This window comes from Cylas formicarius, unplaced genomic scaffold (assembly GCF_029955315.1).
Source record: "Cylas formicarius isolate icCylForm1 unplaced genomic scaffold, icCylForm1.1 PGA_scaffold_7__23_contigs__length_41026272, whole genome shotgun sequence".
In the NCBI taxonomy this organism is placed as follows: domain Eukaryota; kingdom Metazoa; phylum Arthropoda; class Insecta; order Coleoptera; family Brentidae; genus Cylas; species Cylas formicarius.
This window is the reverse complement of record NW_026844352.1, coordinates 33662676-33680182: the sequence shown is the minus strand read 5'-3', so window position 1 is coordinate 33680182 and position 17507 is coordinate 33662676. Positions and strand designations below refer to the sequence as shown.

General features: G+C 39.4%; 3 protein-coding genes across 6 annotated transcripts in view; 2 read left to right on the top strand and 1 right to left on the bottom strand.

Moving 5' to 3' along the window:
* The first annotated feature begins 279 nt into the window (after positions 1 to 279).
* Positions 280 to 3780, top strand: LOC132704362 (transmembrane protein 184C). Its single transcript, XM_060674321.1, has 7 exons — positions 280 to 689; positions 749 to 951; positions 1005 to 1079; positions 1140 to 1346; positions 1397 to 1490; positions 1547 to 1724; positions 3164 to 3780. The coding sequence occupies exons 1-7, from the start codon at positions 390 to 392 to the stop codon at positions 3367 to 3369; spliced, it is 1263 nt and encodes a 420-aa protein (XP_060530304.1). The 5' UTR covers positions 280 to 389; the 3' UTR covers positions 3370 to 3780.
* LOC132704366 (uncharacterized) overlaps positions 3767 to 17507 on the bottom strand; it is a 21864-nt gene continuing 8123 nt past the window's right edge. The window contains exons 2-3 of the mRNA XM_060674327.1: positions 4629 to 4891; positions 3767 to 4567 (exon numbers count right to left, since the gene is read on the bottom strand). Of these exons, the coding sequence (XP_060530310.1) occupies positions 3920 to 4567; positions 4629 to 4811 (831 nt within the window). The 5' untranslated portion in view covers positions 4812 to 4891 and the 3' untranslated portion in view covers positions 3767 to 3919. The remainder of the gene's footprint in view (positions 4568 to 4628; positions 4892 to 17507) is intronic.
* The window catches only part of LOC132704358 (sushi, von Willebrand factor type A, EGF and pentraxin domain-containing protein 1-like), a 24201-nt gene continuing 12880 nt past the window's right edge, over positions 6187 to 17507 (top strand). For 2 of the 4 annotated variants that reach the window (XM_060674316.1, XM_060674315.1), the window contains exons 1-16: positions 6187 to 6609; positions 7244 to 7375; positions 7432 to 7696; positions 7830 to 8006; positions 8060 to 8206; positions 9187 to 9369; positions 9652 to 9864; positions 9922 to 10119; positions 11472 to 11573; positions 11636 to 11788; positions 11847 to 12083; positions 14412 to 14630; positions 14689 to 14777; positions 14917 to 15253; positions 16582 to 16743; positions 16804 to 16954. In XM_060674316.1, the coding sequence (XP_060530299.1) occupies positions 6208 to 6609; positions 7244 to 7375; positions 7432 to 7696; positions 7830 to 8006; positions 8060 to 8206; positions 9187 to 9369; positions 9652 to 9864; positions 9922 to 10119; positions 11472 to 11573; positions 11636 to 11788; positions 11847 to 12083; positions 14412 to 14630; positions 14689 to 14777; positions 14917 to 15253; positions 16582 to 16743; positions 16804 to 16954 (3167 nt within the window). In that variant the 5' untranslated portion in view covers positions 6187 to 6207. Of the gene's footprint in view, positions 6610 to 7243; positions 7376 to 7431; positions 7697 to 7829; positions 8007 to 8059; positions 8207 to 9186; positions 9370 to 9651; positions 9865 to 9921; positions 10120 to 11471; positions 11574 to 11635; positions 11789 to 11846; positions 12084 to 14411; positions 14631 to 14688; positions 14778 to 14916; positions 15254 to 16581; positions 16955 to 17507 lie in introns of all 4 variants that reach the window. The other 2 variants (XM_060674314.1, XM_060674312.1) reach the window with 1 other exon arrangement.

Genomic DNA, 17507 nt, shown 5'->3' with positions numbered 1-17507 from the left:
AGTAGTTTTAATTGTAAAGTAAAGAAGACTGTTTTTAATCAACCGGCCGCCTTGTAAACTTTGCACTTTAGCAATTGTAAGTGTTTTTCGGTTTTAGTATTATTGCTCGATTGCCACGTGCGGGGTACTATTTTTCTTAGGTTAAACTATATTGTAAATACTAAATGCGTCAATAAAATTTTTAATTTTAATTTAATTTTAACGTCAAAAGTAAAAGAATCGTAGTGGTCAACAGCACAAAACAGGCAAAACGCATGCTCCATGCCGATATATTTTTATTCTCTGCTCAAGTGACACCCCAGTGATCACACAACCAGCTGTTTGAAATGTGTAAATAAAACAGAATAACCATTTCACTAGGTTTTAGTGGACAAAGAAAACGATGAAAGATGTGCCAGACCCGTTTTATCGAGTGGCTGTCCAAATGGAGGTTGTGGATACTGCCGTTTTTCATATTTCTATATGGAATCGCTGCTTTGGTTTTTGTGCCTCTTTTTCTGGCTAAGTCTTTGGAAGACGGTTTTAATCGACACGATGAAGAAATATGGATAGCGGGCGCGTTCGTTCTAGTAGCCATCCCTATTTCTCTGTACGAAATTATCCAACACGTTATACATTACACGCAGCCAAAATTACAAAAACATATAATTCGGGTCCTGTGGATGGTTCCGATTTACGCATTGAACGCGGTAAGTCACCACTAATTTCATTAAAAAAAAGATCCCTAATATTTTTCTTGCGCACGCAGTGGTTAGGTCTAATCTATCCCAAAGAGTCGGTATATGTGGATAGTTTGCGAGAATGCTATGAAGCTTACGTAATATACAATTTCATGAAGTATTTATTGAATTACTTAAATATGGAGTCAGATTTGGGCAGGAACCTGGCAATGAAACCTCAAGTTAAACACTTCTTCCCGCTATGCTGCCTTCCGGATTGGGAAATGGGTTGGTGAGTTTTTTGATATACCAACCTCATTGGCTGTTTGATAATCTTTTTTCCAGGGAGTTGGTCCACATATGCAAACACGGGATACTTCAGTACACAATTATACGTCCGCTGACGACTGCCATTTCATTGTGAGGCATCGAAAAAAAAGCGCCTCTAGGTATACAGACTTACTTATCTTTTTCTTTCAGCCTCTGTAAAATCTTGGGCCTATACGGCGAGGGGGAATTTCGCGGAAATGTCGCGTTCCCATACTTAATTGCTATCAATAACCTTTCGCAGTTTATTGCCATGTATTGCTTGGTAATGTTCTACAAGGCAAATCAGGAGGAACTGAAGCCAATGAAACCATTAGCAAAATTTTTGTGCATCAAAGCCGTAGTGTTTTTCTCGTTCTTGTGAGTTTTGAATGTGGAAATTAACTCCTCCTATTGATGAAAATTTTCAGCCAAGGAGTGGCTATCGCCATCTTGGTCTATGTTGGGGTGATTACCTCCTCTGACTCTTCCAGTGACGGCCTGTCACTGTCCGCTAGGCTGCAGGTATGTAATGCAGCACCATTTTAGAATTAAACTTAGAAGTAACATTATCTCAACAGGATTTTCTCATATGCATTGAAATGTGTTTGGCTGCAATAGCGCATCACTACAGTTTCTCTTATAAACCATATACCAGACTTGGGAGCGATTACACCAGGGAATGGTACATGGCTTTTCTGGCCATGTGGGATATTTCGGACGTTCACAGGGATATCCAAGAGCACTTAGGCATATTGAGTATGTATACAGTCCTGTCAATTATTTTCTTATACCGAAGCTGCAACAAGTCCTGTAATTTACAAATTTAGTAGATGTGAACATTGTAACTGTGATCCCCAAATATTATCCAATTGCACAGTGTTGCCAAAGTGCTATATTTATGCGATTTAACTAGGAAATTATACAAAATAGCAAAATTGTAGTTCGAAATGATTTTCTAGTTCACTTTTGAACTTGAAATGAACTGGACATAATGGGTCAAAAATGAAATCAAATTTTCAAAATGTTATTAGCCAGATACTATTGCCCAAGAAAAAAATTTAAGCATTAAGAAAGGGCAAGTTTTTAGTGGTAGTGTTTTATTTAATTCTTGTAACACTGTAACAGCAATAGCAATGTTATAATATACCAAAACAATGTGTTTATTTTAGGTACATTAGTTGGCTCCAAATTATCACGAAAACAGTGTCACTTCTAACAGTAGTATAAAAGGTATAGCAGACTATCAGCAGAAATTGTAATGTGACAAATACAATGAATTTAAAAAATTATACCAGATATTTTTGAGCAATATCACACAGAAACGACGAAAATATGTTGTGGTCAGCTTTACGTCTAGTTTTCCACACAAATTCGTTTTAATTAAATTCAATTTACTAAAATTTAATCGACTCTGAATAGCAAGCAGTTAATGAAATACTCACCAACATGCTCAACATGTTGAATAAATGATAGTTATTAATGAAAAAAAAAAAAAAGGATGACATAGTTATAAGAAAACAGGCTAAAATTAAAAAATAAATTCTTCAATCACCATTGAGTTTTGTTCAATATTACCTTGACAAATGTTGCTGTATTGAATTATCAGAAAAGCTATATGTGTGTCGTAACCGCATAATTAAAAATGATAAACTTCATAAAAGCTAAACTATTTAAACTTGTATTTTAAATATCATTTAAAACTAACCTAGGTCTTGACAACATTAATTGTTGGTATGAGTCGCATTGAGTAGGGGTCCATGTATCATTATAAATTGAACATAAAACACCAAAAATATGTGCAAGTAGCGAGCAAAATGAATGAGAAGAATTTGGCAACAGGGGGTGAACAATTCTATAAAGAACCATGGTTGCCCTATCCAACGATTTTGGTACTGTTGGATGACGGTGGCATGTTTCTGACCACACTGTAACAACAATAAAATAAATATAAAAGACAACAACAATATTTAGCATAAGGTTTTCTTTGACAATACCTTTCTTTTTTTAGACAACAAATTCTTGAGTTCCAACAAAATTTTTTACAATAAAATAAAAAATAGAAAAAACTAAAATTCACCATAATCTTTTATCTCTACATAAACTTTTTCCTGCGAATCATTAGTGGTCGTTAGGTGTGCTTTAAAGAATGCATCATGTGGCGGCTGAGGTAACCGCCTCCCTTCTCCCTTTTATAGGCGGCTCCATAAGCAGGCGCATACGAGGCCGCAGCATGTATGACATACCAGCCGGCCATTATAATTTGTCGGACGATTCGGAGCCGCCCCGAGTGCATCAGAGCCTTCCGACGACATTCTACCAAAACGACAGCGACGAATACTTTATTAACTACGGCTCGATGAACTCAAGCCGGCAACTGGCGAACGAGCATAGTGATATTTAATTGATATGTGATATAGCTAGGAAGAAACATGAAACTTAAAAAATTAAATTCGTAGGGGGTGTTTTCTCATAGTTCGGCGGCTTTAGTTTTTTTTTTGTCGTTAGATGTATTAACGTGAATATTTATAGCGTTGTCCCGTTGTTTTATGAGGTCAAGAATTCGTGAACAATTTTCTAACCGAACCAAATTTTGTGAGGAAACAAAACGGTATATAGGGGATAATCTTTTTTGTAGCTTTTTCCAATGTTACCAAATTAGCCCCTGGAACACCCCAGCGGGTTTGTGATAGATAAATCATATGAAAACTCTGCATTACTCTAGTTAAGTTGCGTCCCAAGGATCATCATTAATTTTTATTTTAAATTTATTTTCGTTTTTGTTAAATTTATATAGAATATATATATTTTTACTCAAATACGGCTTTGATTAATCATATTTTTTCTAATAAATAAAAAAATATAAACAACACAAACAAATCCAAAAATCAATAAATAAATATAAATAGTACCATAAAACAACAAAACCGATACAATTGCAACAGTCAAAAATATCAGATTGCCTCTGCTGTGCTTCCAGAGTCCACCTCGTCCCTTGCTCCAGAGCCATAATTAGAAACCTTTGTGGACGACTCTATGACCAGAGTTCCACGCAATTTTTCCTCCAAATATGCGACACTTTCGTCATTACCTTCTCCGCCTGCATCTCGCACCCCTTTACCACCTCCCTCAGTAAATCGAGAGTCGTCGAGATTTAGTTTGCGCTGGTCTTCTTTACCTTGAGCTTTCTTCTCAAAATTTACTCTCTGATTACTAGTTTTCGGCCTCTGTCGAGCTCGGTCGTCATGAATGGGTTCCTTTCTAAATCTGCTGCCGCTCCCATGACCTTCTTGTGACCTGTTACTGTGCATTGACGTTTCCGATATCCGATTTAGAGGTTTTATCCTACTGGCTTCGTCAACGACACAGTTTCTAGACCCAGTGGCCACTCGCAACTCTACCTTAATATTGGGCAGGTTGTCCCTTTTTAAATTGGCCTTCTCGTCCACATTCGGATATTTTTTGCTACCTTTCTTGTTCACAATTTTAACCGTCTTTGTTTCTTTCGATTGAGGCCGACTATCTCTCAAAGGATCCCTCAGGTAACCATACCGGGGATCAGGAGGCGGATTGTCAGCTTTCGCTCGCTCCTTGGGTATGGTCTAAAACAAATTCTCTCGTGAGAACCCTGTCGCAGTCCCAAAAATCCCACCCCGAACTTACGTCATCCTTCGCGCCGTATTCGTTCCGTTTCTTATTCAGCAGCTCGCGCAAATCGCTCACTCCGAAAATATTCTGAGCTTTGTTCACTCCCGGGTGTTTGTTTCTGTCGTGCGTGGGTTTGTGTTGGGGGGAGTTTGATTTACTCGATGACTGTTTTTTCGAGTGGTCGTTTTGTTCGGCCATTGCGTTCTTGACCACGCCAAAACAACTGTTACCGTTTCGTGACCATTTTTTGTTTTTCTATTTTCGGAAGAGTGAGGTTACTGAAACGTCAATAATTTTTGCGTAAAACATTCTAGTTTATTCTTCTTCTTCTTCTTTTCATATATCCCGTTTGGAACGATTGCGAAGAAGATATTTATATGATTTAATGGTAGCAGATACCACCTATTTGACATAGTTACCGGAATGATTATTTTTCTGTTCGATAAGCGTAATACGTACATTACGGAGTCCGATTTTAATTTTTTTAGAATATTTAATACGGCTAACAAAAAATTAATTTCAAAATTCCAACTATTATAAACATGAAAAATAAAACTTTTGAGAAATCTGTAAATATAACGTAAACTTCGTGTATTTTATGTAAAAAGCTTGTTAAGTTGGTCTCTGTCCATCTGATATATGAGAAAAGATTTTACATGCAATTGGGTATTCTTTGGTTTTAAGAATAAGATAAAAAATATTCTGAATCACCTTGGAAGCTGATAAATCACACTTAAAGCGACAGTATTCGAACTGCGCATGCGAATAATAGTCCTGTTTAACAGGTTTCTCGTCCAGTAAGTCAAAGAGTGTTACTAATTTTTGAGAAATCGAAAATGTCAAATGGCAAGATTGGCGACAACGAATATTCTCAGTTCGTTATTTCCCAAGAGAATGTGGATCGTAGTTTATTTGTGCCGATTCTAAATTTAATTTTGAGCAGTCGTAAAGCGTGACGCGGATATATAGAGTGGTCCGCTAGATCGAACTTGAGGAAATAATGATTTTAAAGCAAATATGTTATTTCTCTGTGTCCTAGAAAAAACAAAAAACGCTTGTACAAATCGTCTTAATACGATTAAAACTACTCAAAATTTCATCGATGATAGTTTCAGCAAAAGGACAAATAGAAATAATTCATTTACATTACATTTGTCACATAGCTACTTCGAAAAAGCGTTCCGCTATTTTGTAGGCTAAATAGAACATTATAAAATAAAGTGAGTTTGGTTAACACGCGTTTTTTTTTTAATTATTTCTTAAACGGGAGTGGCGCTCCAATACATTTTAATTATCAGCGGTAAGTTTTATCAAAGGCGGTCTAAATTCTATTTAGGTATCTTAACCTGTTTCTCCGTCCTCTTTCGCAGGGGATACATGATTATTAACCAATCTAACGTTATCGTTTAATATCCTATTTTCCATAGAAAAAGTATTCTCGAAAATTTATTTTTTAATAATAATGTTGTGAGCGTTGACACCCTGTACATATTTGAATTACGGCCGTTTATTTCGTAAAAAATAAGACGCTCGGCGCCATATGTTCCGCCATGTGGCCGTATCAGTCGCGTTTCAACTGCCCGACAATACGACGATGATGCTTGACGCCCGATATTTTACAATTTGCGCGATTTTTTACGCGGCTCGCGCTACACCTCTGATAGCGGAAAAGCTCAACCTCGATGTGCTAAATAACTACAGCGAGTTTTTAAATTTCGGGGATAAAAAACTGCACAAACTAAAAAGCGACAACTTGGAAAACGCCATTTTCAAATCAAAGCTCGAGGTGCTCGGCGAGATATTCAAAAAGAACGTGGAATTCTTCAAGATGTCCGATCGGCTCGACATCGTTTTTTTGGTGGACGCGAGTTCCAGCGTAGGCGACGACAATTTCAGGAGCGAGCTGAAGTTTATTAAAAAAATGTTAAGCGACATTACCGTCGACTACAATCATACCAGAGTGGCGGTGGTCACTTTTAGTTCGCCAAGCAACACGGTATGTGATATGCTGTGTTATACAGGGCGTTGCCTAATGATAGGTTGCGTTATTCTGAACCAGAAATGTCCAAACGTGGTTTTTATTTTTTCTAAAGATGCGAAAAATAAAATACCAAAAAAAAAAACTGTGGGATTCCACTAAAGTGTAATTATTACTTTTAAATTAGTGATAAATTAAAAAGAGTCAAACAATCTTCAAGATATTAAGCCAGTTGTTCTTCATCTAGCGAGTGGCAGCATTTCTTAATTTATTCACTAAAAATTGCAATGGAGCAATCAAGAAAAGCAAAAAGATCTATCTAGGCTATGGAGAGACAAAAACATACGACGTCTGTCTCGTTAAAGAAAAGCTTATTTCAAGATCAGTGACAGCAAAACGACAAAATTTTCAAGTCTCCGTTGTGGAAAAGCTACTAGCCATTCTATTATGTACGAGGAGGAAAGCAATATTTCTCAGCAATTCTCAGGTTTTCCGGGTCACTAAGAACAAAGCGTTATTGCTTCGGAGCTTGAAATGCCGGCACACATATTATTTAAAACAGCAAGAATTATTCCTGTGTATTAAAAAATTCGTCACAGCATCCATTTTGTGCTTTTTACAAATTATCAACTGGCGATAAACGTTTACGTAGGTGGTAAACCTCAACTACATCAACCGGCCATCGAAGGAGCACAACAAGTGTCTGCTGCTCAACGACCAGCTAGTCAAGATCGAATACAGTGGCGGCGAAACCTACACTGTGGGGGCCTTCCAAAAGGCCAAGGTACGTCGCTTTTTTGCTGGTCAGGATGGGGGATGATTAAAACGATTACTTCGTAGGAAATATTCGAAGATATCGACGAATCGAGAAACGACTCCAAGAAGATACTCTTCCTGATAACCGACGGGTATTCGAACGGCGAAAGCCCTCTGTCAGTTGCCGGCGAACTAAAAGAACAACGCGTGACTATTTTCACGGTCGGAATACGTAACGGCAACTACAAGGAGTTGTACGAATTGTCCTCAAGCCCAGGAGAATTCTACAGCTACCTGCTCGACAGTTTCGACGAGTTCGAAGGTTTGGCTAGGAGAGCTCTACACGTAGGTGAGATTTTTTTCCGTATTTAACTCTTTAACTTGAACGTGGCCTTCTTCAATCAGTATTTTCCCCTGGTGATAGTACGTCAGGATATTTGTTTAGTTTTGTAATACGTCTTTACGTGTATCGTTTGTCCCAGACCTATCCACCGGGAATTATATCCCATTGGGCGTCAACGGGCCGTGCGACAAACTGTGCGAAGGAGGCGACTGCTGCGATGAGCGTGCAGTCTGTACCTGTGGCACGACAACAGGACATTATTCCTGCGTATGTCAATCAGGATTCTACGGCTCGGGCTTGAAAAACGACTGTTTACGTAAGTGATCAACTTCACGTCCAAGTGCTCTACCGCTTTGGTCGTTTCTGCAGCCTGCACGGCAGGGACGTACTCTCATGGCCCGAACCTGTGCCTGCCCTGCCCGGACGTTCACCACACAACAATGCCGCCCGCTTTGGGCAGGGAGAGCTGCGTGTGTAAAGAGGGATTTCAATCGGATGGCAACGACGGTTGTAAAAGTACGTAAAAAACTTTCAAATAATAACAAAATCGCTGTGCAAATTACTTCCTCTAATAAACGTGAACCGCCTTAAAAACAAGATCACTTTAAAAATCAGCTTAAAAAAATAGTTTCGCTACTAAAGTTTCTCGGAACTTAAAGATGCATTTTCTTGCATATCCGTGTCACTCTAACTGATGCAATTGCCTGGTGGCGGCCTAATATCGAAACAGCTCTACCATCATCATATAGTTATTAGATAATATAGTGGCCCTGCCTCGGTAAAAATTGATGTGTCGCAGGTAATATAATTAGTTTTGCACATCTTTCGCGGATGCGTCACTTTCCAACTAACTGACTGAGTTGCGACATTGTCGTAAGGTTTCTGAAAAATTGATTTTTTTTTTAAAAAACAAAATCAGTTTGTGAAATCCGGACATTATTAGCAACGCAAGGATAAGTTGTTGCTATTGTCACAGAATACTACCAGTCTGCGCCGTTGTTGTCATTTTTAGTGTTTGCGCTCAAAATTTAAAAGATTTAAAGGTAGTTTATATAGGATTCCCACTCATATACTTTCACTAATATACCGTATTTTTTTCAACAATGCTGTACGCTTTTTGACTGAAGATCTAATAATGCCGCATCCAAACTTATCAACAAACAATCTGTTCATGCTGTTCATTCTTGTTGGACCTTTACTATTACTTGATTACAAAAGAAAATAAACCGATACCAAAAAAGAAGTCCCTCCGCTCCTCCCACAGGCCGTTCGGGCTCCAACAATCAAATCAAATGGGCTGTACGACACTTAAAAACCCAAAACTACACTACAAATGCATTAAACCGTATTTCCGGTTTCTCGGTATAACCAAAAGGTGTAGTTTTGGTTAGTAGAGAAACATCGGATTCTGGCAGGAAGTTACTCCATTCTTCTAACCAACTACCTAAGTGGCTGGCCTAATGCCGTCGAAACTTCCGGCCAAATTATTATTTCAGTACTGAAATGTCCGAAAATGTCAGCGCCCCAGCACGGATACATCGTGAAAAAAAAAGAGTGCAGCAACGTTTTAAACAGCGCGTGTGGTATTAGATGCGAAGTTGGCTATACACTGGTGGGGAGCAGTATCCGGCTCTGCAGAGACGACGCCACCTGGAGCGGCATCGAACCGACATGCGAAGGTTTGAAGTTTTTTTAATTTCCATTCTAGAAATCATACAAACGTAAATACTTCAACAAATATTTACTCGATACTTTGAACTAAAACGTCGAACACTCACTCATTCGTTCTTTAAGTTTGACCATATATTTGGATCATTCTGCCAGTTGACGTAACGTGGGACTCAAAAAAGTTGGAACGCGTTGTTGCCAAACTGTCAACATTTTCTGAACGTCTACGATTAAATTTAAGTCACCCCTACGATGTCCCTGACTGCGTTAACAATGGCGGTTTTATTTAACAGTGAAAACGTGCAGTAGACCGGCGGCTCCGAAAAACGGACACATGACCTGCGAACACGCGGACCTAAATATCACCTACGACGGGGAAGAAAAATACCTGCCAGTCGACACGATCTGCAATTTCGGATGCGAAGACGGACGCGTGCTTATAGGGTCCGCGCAGCGCACGTGCCTGCCGATTGCGCAATGGGACGGTCTCCGGTCCACTTGCAAACGTAACCGATAGATGGCGCTGCACGTGCTGCCGCTGCTTAAGATTTCCGTTTTTTCAGAGATAAAATGCAACAAGCTGCCGCAAATAAGTTACGGACACGTCGAACCCCCCAGCTGCACAGCGAAAAAACAGGAATACGGGAACACTTGCCAGGTGGTTTGCGATGGCGGTTTTAGGTTTGCGGGAAGGGAGCGGGAATACGTATGTGGAAAGTTCGGCAGGTGGACCGGCGAAGTCCCGGAAATTCCCTGCAGTGGTAAGAAATTAAATGTCGTAACAATTTTCACCTTCCCTAAATTACACCAATTTAAAACCGCAACACCATGTTAAATCGATCGTTAGTATGAGGTTGTAGATTGATAGAGGCAATTGTGTCAGTTGTACCGTTATTCAGTGCCACCATTTTTTTTAAAGTAGTGAGAAACAAAATTGCTTTCGAAAAATCGTCGGAGGCGGGGCAAGTTCGTAGTGTCAAGCGTAGACCAGATTTTTATTTCGAGAAGAAGCCGCTTCGGGGTTTTTTGTCCTTGAGGGACGCATTGTTTTTCTATCGTGTTCTTGCAGACCACTATGCATGCACCCTGTATAAAGTGTCGTTCATATCTCGACGAACTTCTTTGGTAAATATTAAAATTTGTATGCCTTATAGATTAAAACTGAAACTCTCTCTCGTTACAGTTTACGATACTGTTCAAATGAAATTATCCCATCTTTAACAGTTTTTCATTTACCGCCAATAATTTACCCACAAAACGGAAATTTCTAGGATATTTGAGATTTTTTGCCCATAACGACACACCCTGTATATAATTCAAACAATGTTCGAAATGAAGGTTATAGAGTTAATAGAGTAAATGGTTTTCGAGAAAATAGTTGTTTTCTGATGGCATGCAGTACGTCGTAATAGTAAATGACGTCATCGCGTCCAGATTGAGGTCGAGAAATGGTGATTTTCATTTTCAAATATCTCGAACAGCATATGTGACGAAAACCGTTAATACAAAAATTGTAGCTCTCTATATAATACTGTTTAAACCAATTAGTCATATTTTTTACGAATTTTGATTTAAGGCTAATAATTTACTCTGGAAGAGGACAATTTTCAGGGTCTTTTTGATTTTTGTCTATAATTGAAAAACGCTGTATATAATCGAAAACATGCTTGCAAAAGTTATAGTACTGGTTAAAGAATTTTGCCGATCGGGTTAATAGTTTTGGAGAAAATAACTTTTTTCTGGAAACCGAAATAACCCCAAAAGAAAATTCAAAAATTTGCAATATTTGATTGTGCCAAACTTTAATGGTTTAAATGTGGGTCAAAACTTCTCTGCCAAATCTGAAGTTGGTAGCTGCAAATTTAGAGCACCCATTACGTTTTATAATATTGCACGGTATATCGCGAACACCCTGTACAATAGGTAAAAACACAATCTATATTTTGGTGTAAAACAAACTTCCGAATCTTCCGAGTCTTCTAGTTATGATAAATTTTGTCGCCTTACTGAGCCATCGAAGAAAGCTACAACAATAAACCTGAAGTCAAACCTGAATTAATAATTAAACAAAAATGGATGTCCTACGTTACGCTCTAACCTGTTATATATTTAGACGACGTCCCGCCCGAGTTGGTGTGCCCGGACAACATAACAATCACCACTTTACCCGGTAAAAATTACGCGCAGGTCTCATGGGACGCCCCTAACGTAACAGGTAACGCGCGCTAATTCCATAATCTCGCTTTGGTCAGATCCAATGCTCGAGCGGATTTCCAGATAATTCGCGAATGGACGTGACCGTGTGGAGCAACTTGGGAACGGAAAACCTCGCGGACATCAAATTCGAAATCGGAACCACCACGGTGAACTATTTCGCTCAGGACATTTTTAGAAACACGGCCAAGTGTAAATTCTTCGTCCAAGTCAAAGGTAGGAGCGGGAGGACGTAGCTCAATCGCGCCCTCCATTTTCGGTCGACTTTTTTCAGATAACGAACCGCCGATTATAGAGGGCTGCGTGAACCCGGCCCCTTTCCTGACGACGAATGCGAAAGGGGAAAATATCACGTGGGACGAACCGCTCATCTACGACAACTCGCGAAATGTGACCGTGACGAAAAATAAAGAATTCGGCATATTCGCAATCGGTACCACAACTGTGACGTACGAGGCGCGAGACCTTGCAGGGAATAGGAACGAGTGCAACATTAATATCACTGTCGAAGGTAACTGTCATTTCTGATATGCTTCCGTCCAAAACTTAAATTATATTATGTCCAACATAACAAATTCCGTTCGAGGGGGTTACAATTGGTTCAAATGTATTTTTTCGAAGGACCTCGTATATAACGCTATTTTTATTCTATTAACTATTTATATTAAAACGTGCGTCGACGTTGTCCGATATCAAGCCTCGGTCCTCCCATTGGCGGTCGTCTAAGTTTCTCGAGCTCGTCGCTTTGCGAACTCCCTTGTGCCGTGTTGTTTTTGGACGCCCTCTTTTTTTTTTCGTTTTTTTCGGTGGTGTGGTATCCAATTAATTGTTTGTTTAGGTAATCTGTCGTCGTGCGTACGCGGTACATGGCCGTATCAGATCAACTGTTTTCTTTCGATGTCAGTTATGATTCTGTATTGAAGTCCCATTTCTTTCCAAACACTTTCATTTCTATCTCTTTCGCTTCTTGATAGTCTTGCTGATCTTCCAAGTGCATCCATTTCGGTTTATCCATTATTCTTTTATGTTTTCCTGTCATTCTTCAAGTGTCTGAACCATACATTAAGTTATTTTTTGTTAGAGTGTTATATATATTGTATTTCCTAGATTTCGATATATTTTTACTCAATAGAGTTCCGTTCATACAGTTAATTGCTTTTTGTGTCTGTATCACTCTTGTTCTTATTTCTTTGTCATCTGAACCCGTTTTGGCCAGTGTAACCCCTAGGTATTTGTACTCTTCACAGGCTTCTATTTCTTCTGAGTTTTCCAATTGTAGGTTACCACTTTCCTTTCCTACGCATAGATCTTTCGCGTTTTCAACATTCGTAGTCAGTCCCCAATCTTCATAGGTTTCTATTAGTTTACGTGCCATATACTCTAGATCTTCTTTACTCCTGCTTGATCGCCTGCAAACTCTACGCTCAATACTGTTTTATCTGTTAGGGATGTTCCCATTCCCGAACATTTTGTAGGTTCAAGCTTTGTAGAACCTCAATTAACTGTTTTTTGGTATAATCTTCGTGAAAATAAATGTCGTTATTATACATGTAGTTTTGGATTGTTGCTTTTGTGTTACATGAGGAAGGGGCTTTAGTCAACTGTCTACTGTGATAACTTGCATTGTCCATTACAATGACGCTATTAGGAAGAATGTTTGGAATTAGTTTGTTTTTAAACCAACATTCAAATAAATCAGCGGTGGTGTCTTCATGGTAATCCAGAGAAGAATCTTTAATATTTTTCGCAGACAGAAATAGTCCATTTGGAATCCAACCATCTTTAGAGGCAGGATGCAAAATAGTTATTCTTTAACCTCTTTTTGATGGCGCGTTTGTTTTAGACTTATCAGTTGAGTCAACCCAACCTTTTTCCGGGGTATCATAAGTGTCGAACCAGGTTTCATCCAAATAAATAATTGGCCTTTGTTGTTCTCTGTAAATCCTAATTTTTTCTAGATATTCCAGTCGCGATTTCCGAAATCGAAAAGATTCCATTAAAACTTGCCTTCTGTCAATTTTTTTAAATCTAAGACACTTCCATAAGGTAGTTCTGCCACATTTAACACCGGTTTCATCTTTTTCAATTGGTAAATTTTACGTCATATTATATCCTGATCACTTTCATCTGCACTCGAGAAAATGTCAGCATCGCTTCTTTTTTTCCTCGCTGAAATAGGATTGTTCACAATTTTCCATACAGTTGATGCTGGAATTTTCGTCAATGTGGCCGTTTCTTCTAAAGATGCTTGCTTGCTGGCACCACGTTCAATGAGAGTCAAGTAAATATTGTTTATAATTTCCTTAGTCTCAATAGAATAGCGTTTTCTGAGATACACCAGACTCGCACATATTTTGCATAATTCGCACACGATTTAACACACGCTGTATTACACACGAAATAAGAATGATTACTAATAAACTTAAGCCAAGTAGTATAGCAAACCAAAGAATATTAAACACAGGTAGGTATAAAATTATTTTCCATTACGGACCACAATTTTACCTCAATTTAAATTAAAATAAACTTTAGGTAATAATCTCGTTGCATTGTATGTTAATGACCACCCTTGGATAATCCCATTCAAAAGCACTTTCTTATATCCATGAACAGACCATACCTTGCAATCCTTCCCAGAGCCTGCTAGTGGATATCATAAGCTATTTACACACTACTATTCGCTATACCACACACTAGGGGCCCAGCTCGTTTTGCTCGCTCGTCACAATATAATATAGTATATAAGTGTTAATTCAGGGGCTTTATTGAAAAATAATTCAATTCTTAACGGAAAATTGGAGAGTTTTTGAAGTTAATATTGCTCCTGCGGCACCCTTAGAATCGAAATGCGAACCGCTATGGGGCCCAGATAACGGAAGCAAACAATGCACGGACAGCATGGACCAAGTCCAGTGTCTGATCACCTGCCAAGAGGGTTACGCAATCCCTTTGCAAACTTCTGGGATCATCGACGCCGGAAACGCAACCAGTTTCTTATGCACTCACGCCGACGCCGTCTGGTACAACCCCGGCGGACTCGCCTATCCGGAATGTTCCGGTACGAAACAGTGATAACGGGGTGGGGAGGGCGAAAAAGATCACGTCATTGTTTGCAGTGACGAAAATTCCGGAAGATAGCGAGAGGGACGGTAGCGTAGACATTGCGTTGCAGAACGACGCATGTGACGACAAAGAGATAGCCGAGGTACGCATACGTAATAGGTACGAAGGCAAAAAAAACCCATCGAATTTGAGGAAGCGTGCAATAAAACGCCTTGAAATTTTTGAAACGCGTTTCTAGCTATCAAAAATATTGTTAAAAATTAAAAGGCAATTCTTTTCAGATCGAGAACGAAATTAGGACAACGCTGTCCAACGAAATCTGCTCCGAAGGCCCGTGTTCGGTGAACCTGTCTACCGAATGCGACAGGGAATCGATCGAGGAGTCCTCTAACAGGATCGTGATAAAGAGGCAGGTTTTCCAAGAGGTGCCGCACCGGAACAAGGAGAAACGAAACAAAAAACGCTTGAACGTGAAATTTCAAGTGAGGGGAAAGTACGTGGACGGCGCCAAGACGCCTTCGACTAAATTAAGACTGCACAACGCCAACGCGACGCTTAAATATGGCGGCATAAAATTCGTGTGTCCCGCAGGATTTATACCGCGGAAAAACCGATGCGGTAAGTCTTCCTCATCAAAACACCATATGGGGGTCGTAGAACTCGTACGCTTGACTACTACCGTCGCCCACATTTTTTAATCGACTTCCAAAAGCCGCATCATATATACATTTTCCAACGATATACCGTTTTTAACTTTGATAAATTTTTATGAAGGTCTAACCGCAGGCCTACCTCGCTTGGGTATTTTTTTGTATTTTTAATGACGTTCCAGAACCGTACTTCGGTAGTTCGTGCATACAAACGCTGGCGGATTTGTGTAGAGTTTCATGGGTGACATTCCTCGATTATTATTAGTCCATGCAGTGAAAAATCCATTCTTACCTTAAAATGTTTATTACAAATATGAATTTAGCTATAAAGCAATCTTAGAATATCTATATAAAAAAAGTAATTCTGCAGCAAAATAATCATTATGGTCACCGGACTCGTCCCCCACTAGTTGACTTGTGTAATTATTTTCTTCTTCGATGACATGTTCCACACATTTTTTCGACCTAGAAGCAGATATTTTTCTCATATTTGCCCCAGAACTAAATATCAGATAGGTGTTGTTTCTTCTTAAACTGGGTTTAAGTTGTCCCCATATCACTTCTACCGGATTAATGTTACAGTGGGAACTTTGAATCCCCGATCCATCTTAAGAACTTCCAATAACTGCTTCTTTGAGTAGGAATTTTCAAAATCATTTTCAAGCAAAATATTTCGAATAACTTCTTTAGTCGATGATGAATTCAGTATTTTTTCGGCTTGTGCAGAATTGTAGCTGGCGTTATCGACCACAACCTCTTCGTCGCTGGACATCGCAAGTGACTAACAAAAACGAACAATGTTAGTATTTGGTATAAAATAAATTGTAATAAAATGTATATGGTACCTAAATAAAAATGGAATCCTGAGTCTTGAATAACAGTAAGTTGGTAATTACTAATTATAAACACAAGATGGAATAGAAATAATTCCAAAGCTTCAGCGGCTAAGAAAATACTGTTTCATAAAACTGACAGCATACCCCGATTTCACCAACCCCCACAAATAAACCAATAGCAAACTGGGAAAACATCAATTATTTACATAAGATTTTTTCTAAACCCTTAAATTGAAAATCAGTTCTCAAGTAGGGACTGTTTTCCCTACTCTTAAAACATAACGGCTTAAATCTTAAATACGGCCCTGGTTTGTTGTACGTGTCTTGAAAAAAATGGTCTCTTCCGCTATACAAAAGGCGGGTCTTAAACTCGTTCCGAAGTCAAAACCATAAAAGGTTGTGAAAACGGTATATCGTTCGAAGAACTCTACTGTACCGTATACGTTATATATTGGTGCAGTTCAGTGTCCGCGGGGAACGTTCCACAACGAGACCGGAAACCGATGTCAGAGTTGCGATTTCGGGTTTTACAACGACGAATTGGGCAGGACGAGGTGCAAACCATGTCCGCCGAACCATTCGACCGGACGCGTCCACTGCAAGAGCGCGAAAGAGTGCAAAGGTAACGCGCGCGAACCTCCTTCGCGGTTACGGTCACGTTGGGCATTGTCCCGTATTTCAGAGCAATGTCCGCCGGGCACACGCGCGAGAAGGAAAATCATCAAGCACTCAAAACATCAGAACGGGGGCGTGGCGAGGGAGAGGGCGACACTGCAGCCCCACTGCTTGTCGTGTCCAGTAGGATCTTACCAGCAGCAATACGGACAGCTCAAGTATAACGAAAATGCCATTTTCGGAATTAAATTGAATCGACCGGAAATAATTTTTTTGTATTGTTACGATTTTGGTAGCCGAGAGAGCCTGGTCTCTTGTCCGCGGAAAACTTAAAGGAACTTCAAATTTATTTCATCCAAAATAATAAAGTTATTAACTATTTCCGTACTACGCGTTCCGGCGTCTCGTTTCGACTGACTGCGAGCGAGTGGAGCAGTCCGGCTCTTATAAAACGAAGCGAGTACTCGCGACCGATCGACCGATTCAGCACCGTCCTCTAAGCTAATTCATTTATTTAAAGAAAATTCGCGGTAAGTTCGCGGGGATAATTTCAGCAAATACACTTCCGAACAGTGAAAAAATAAACATTTGAAGGCAAAATAAATGAAAGTTAGAGACAGCATGTCGGACAAAAATACTGGACTAAAACGAATTAGGTTTGACTTTTTTGGGGAGTTGGATGAAGTATTTGGAAAAGATCCCAATGTTCAACCGGTGGCAAAAGCTGGCTGCAGTGGACTGAGAAGACCAGTGCGAGAACATTCTAAAAAT

Coding starts and splice junctions, on each gene's coding strand:
- LOC132704362 (XM_060674321.1), top strand. CDS start 390: ATGTGCCAGACCCGTTTTATCGAGTGGCTGTCCAAATGGAGGTTGTGG. Junction 1,080..1,139: donor CTGACGACTGCCATTTCATT/GTGAGGCATCGA, acceptor TTTTTCTTTCAG/CCTCTGTAAAATCTTGGGCC. Junction 1,347..1,396: donor GTAGTGTTTTTCTCGTTCTT/GTGAGTTTTGAA, acceptor GAAAATTTTCAG/CCAAGGAGTGGCTATCGCCA.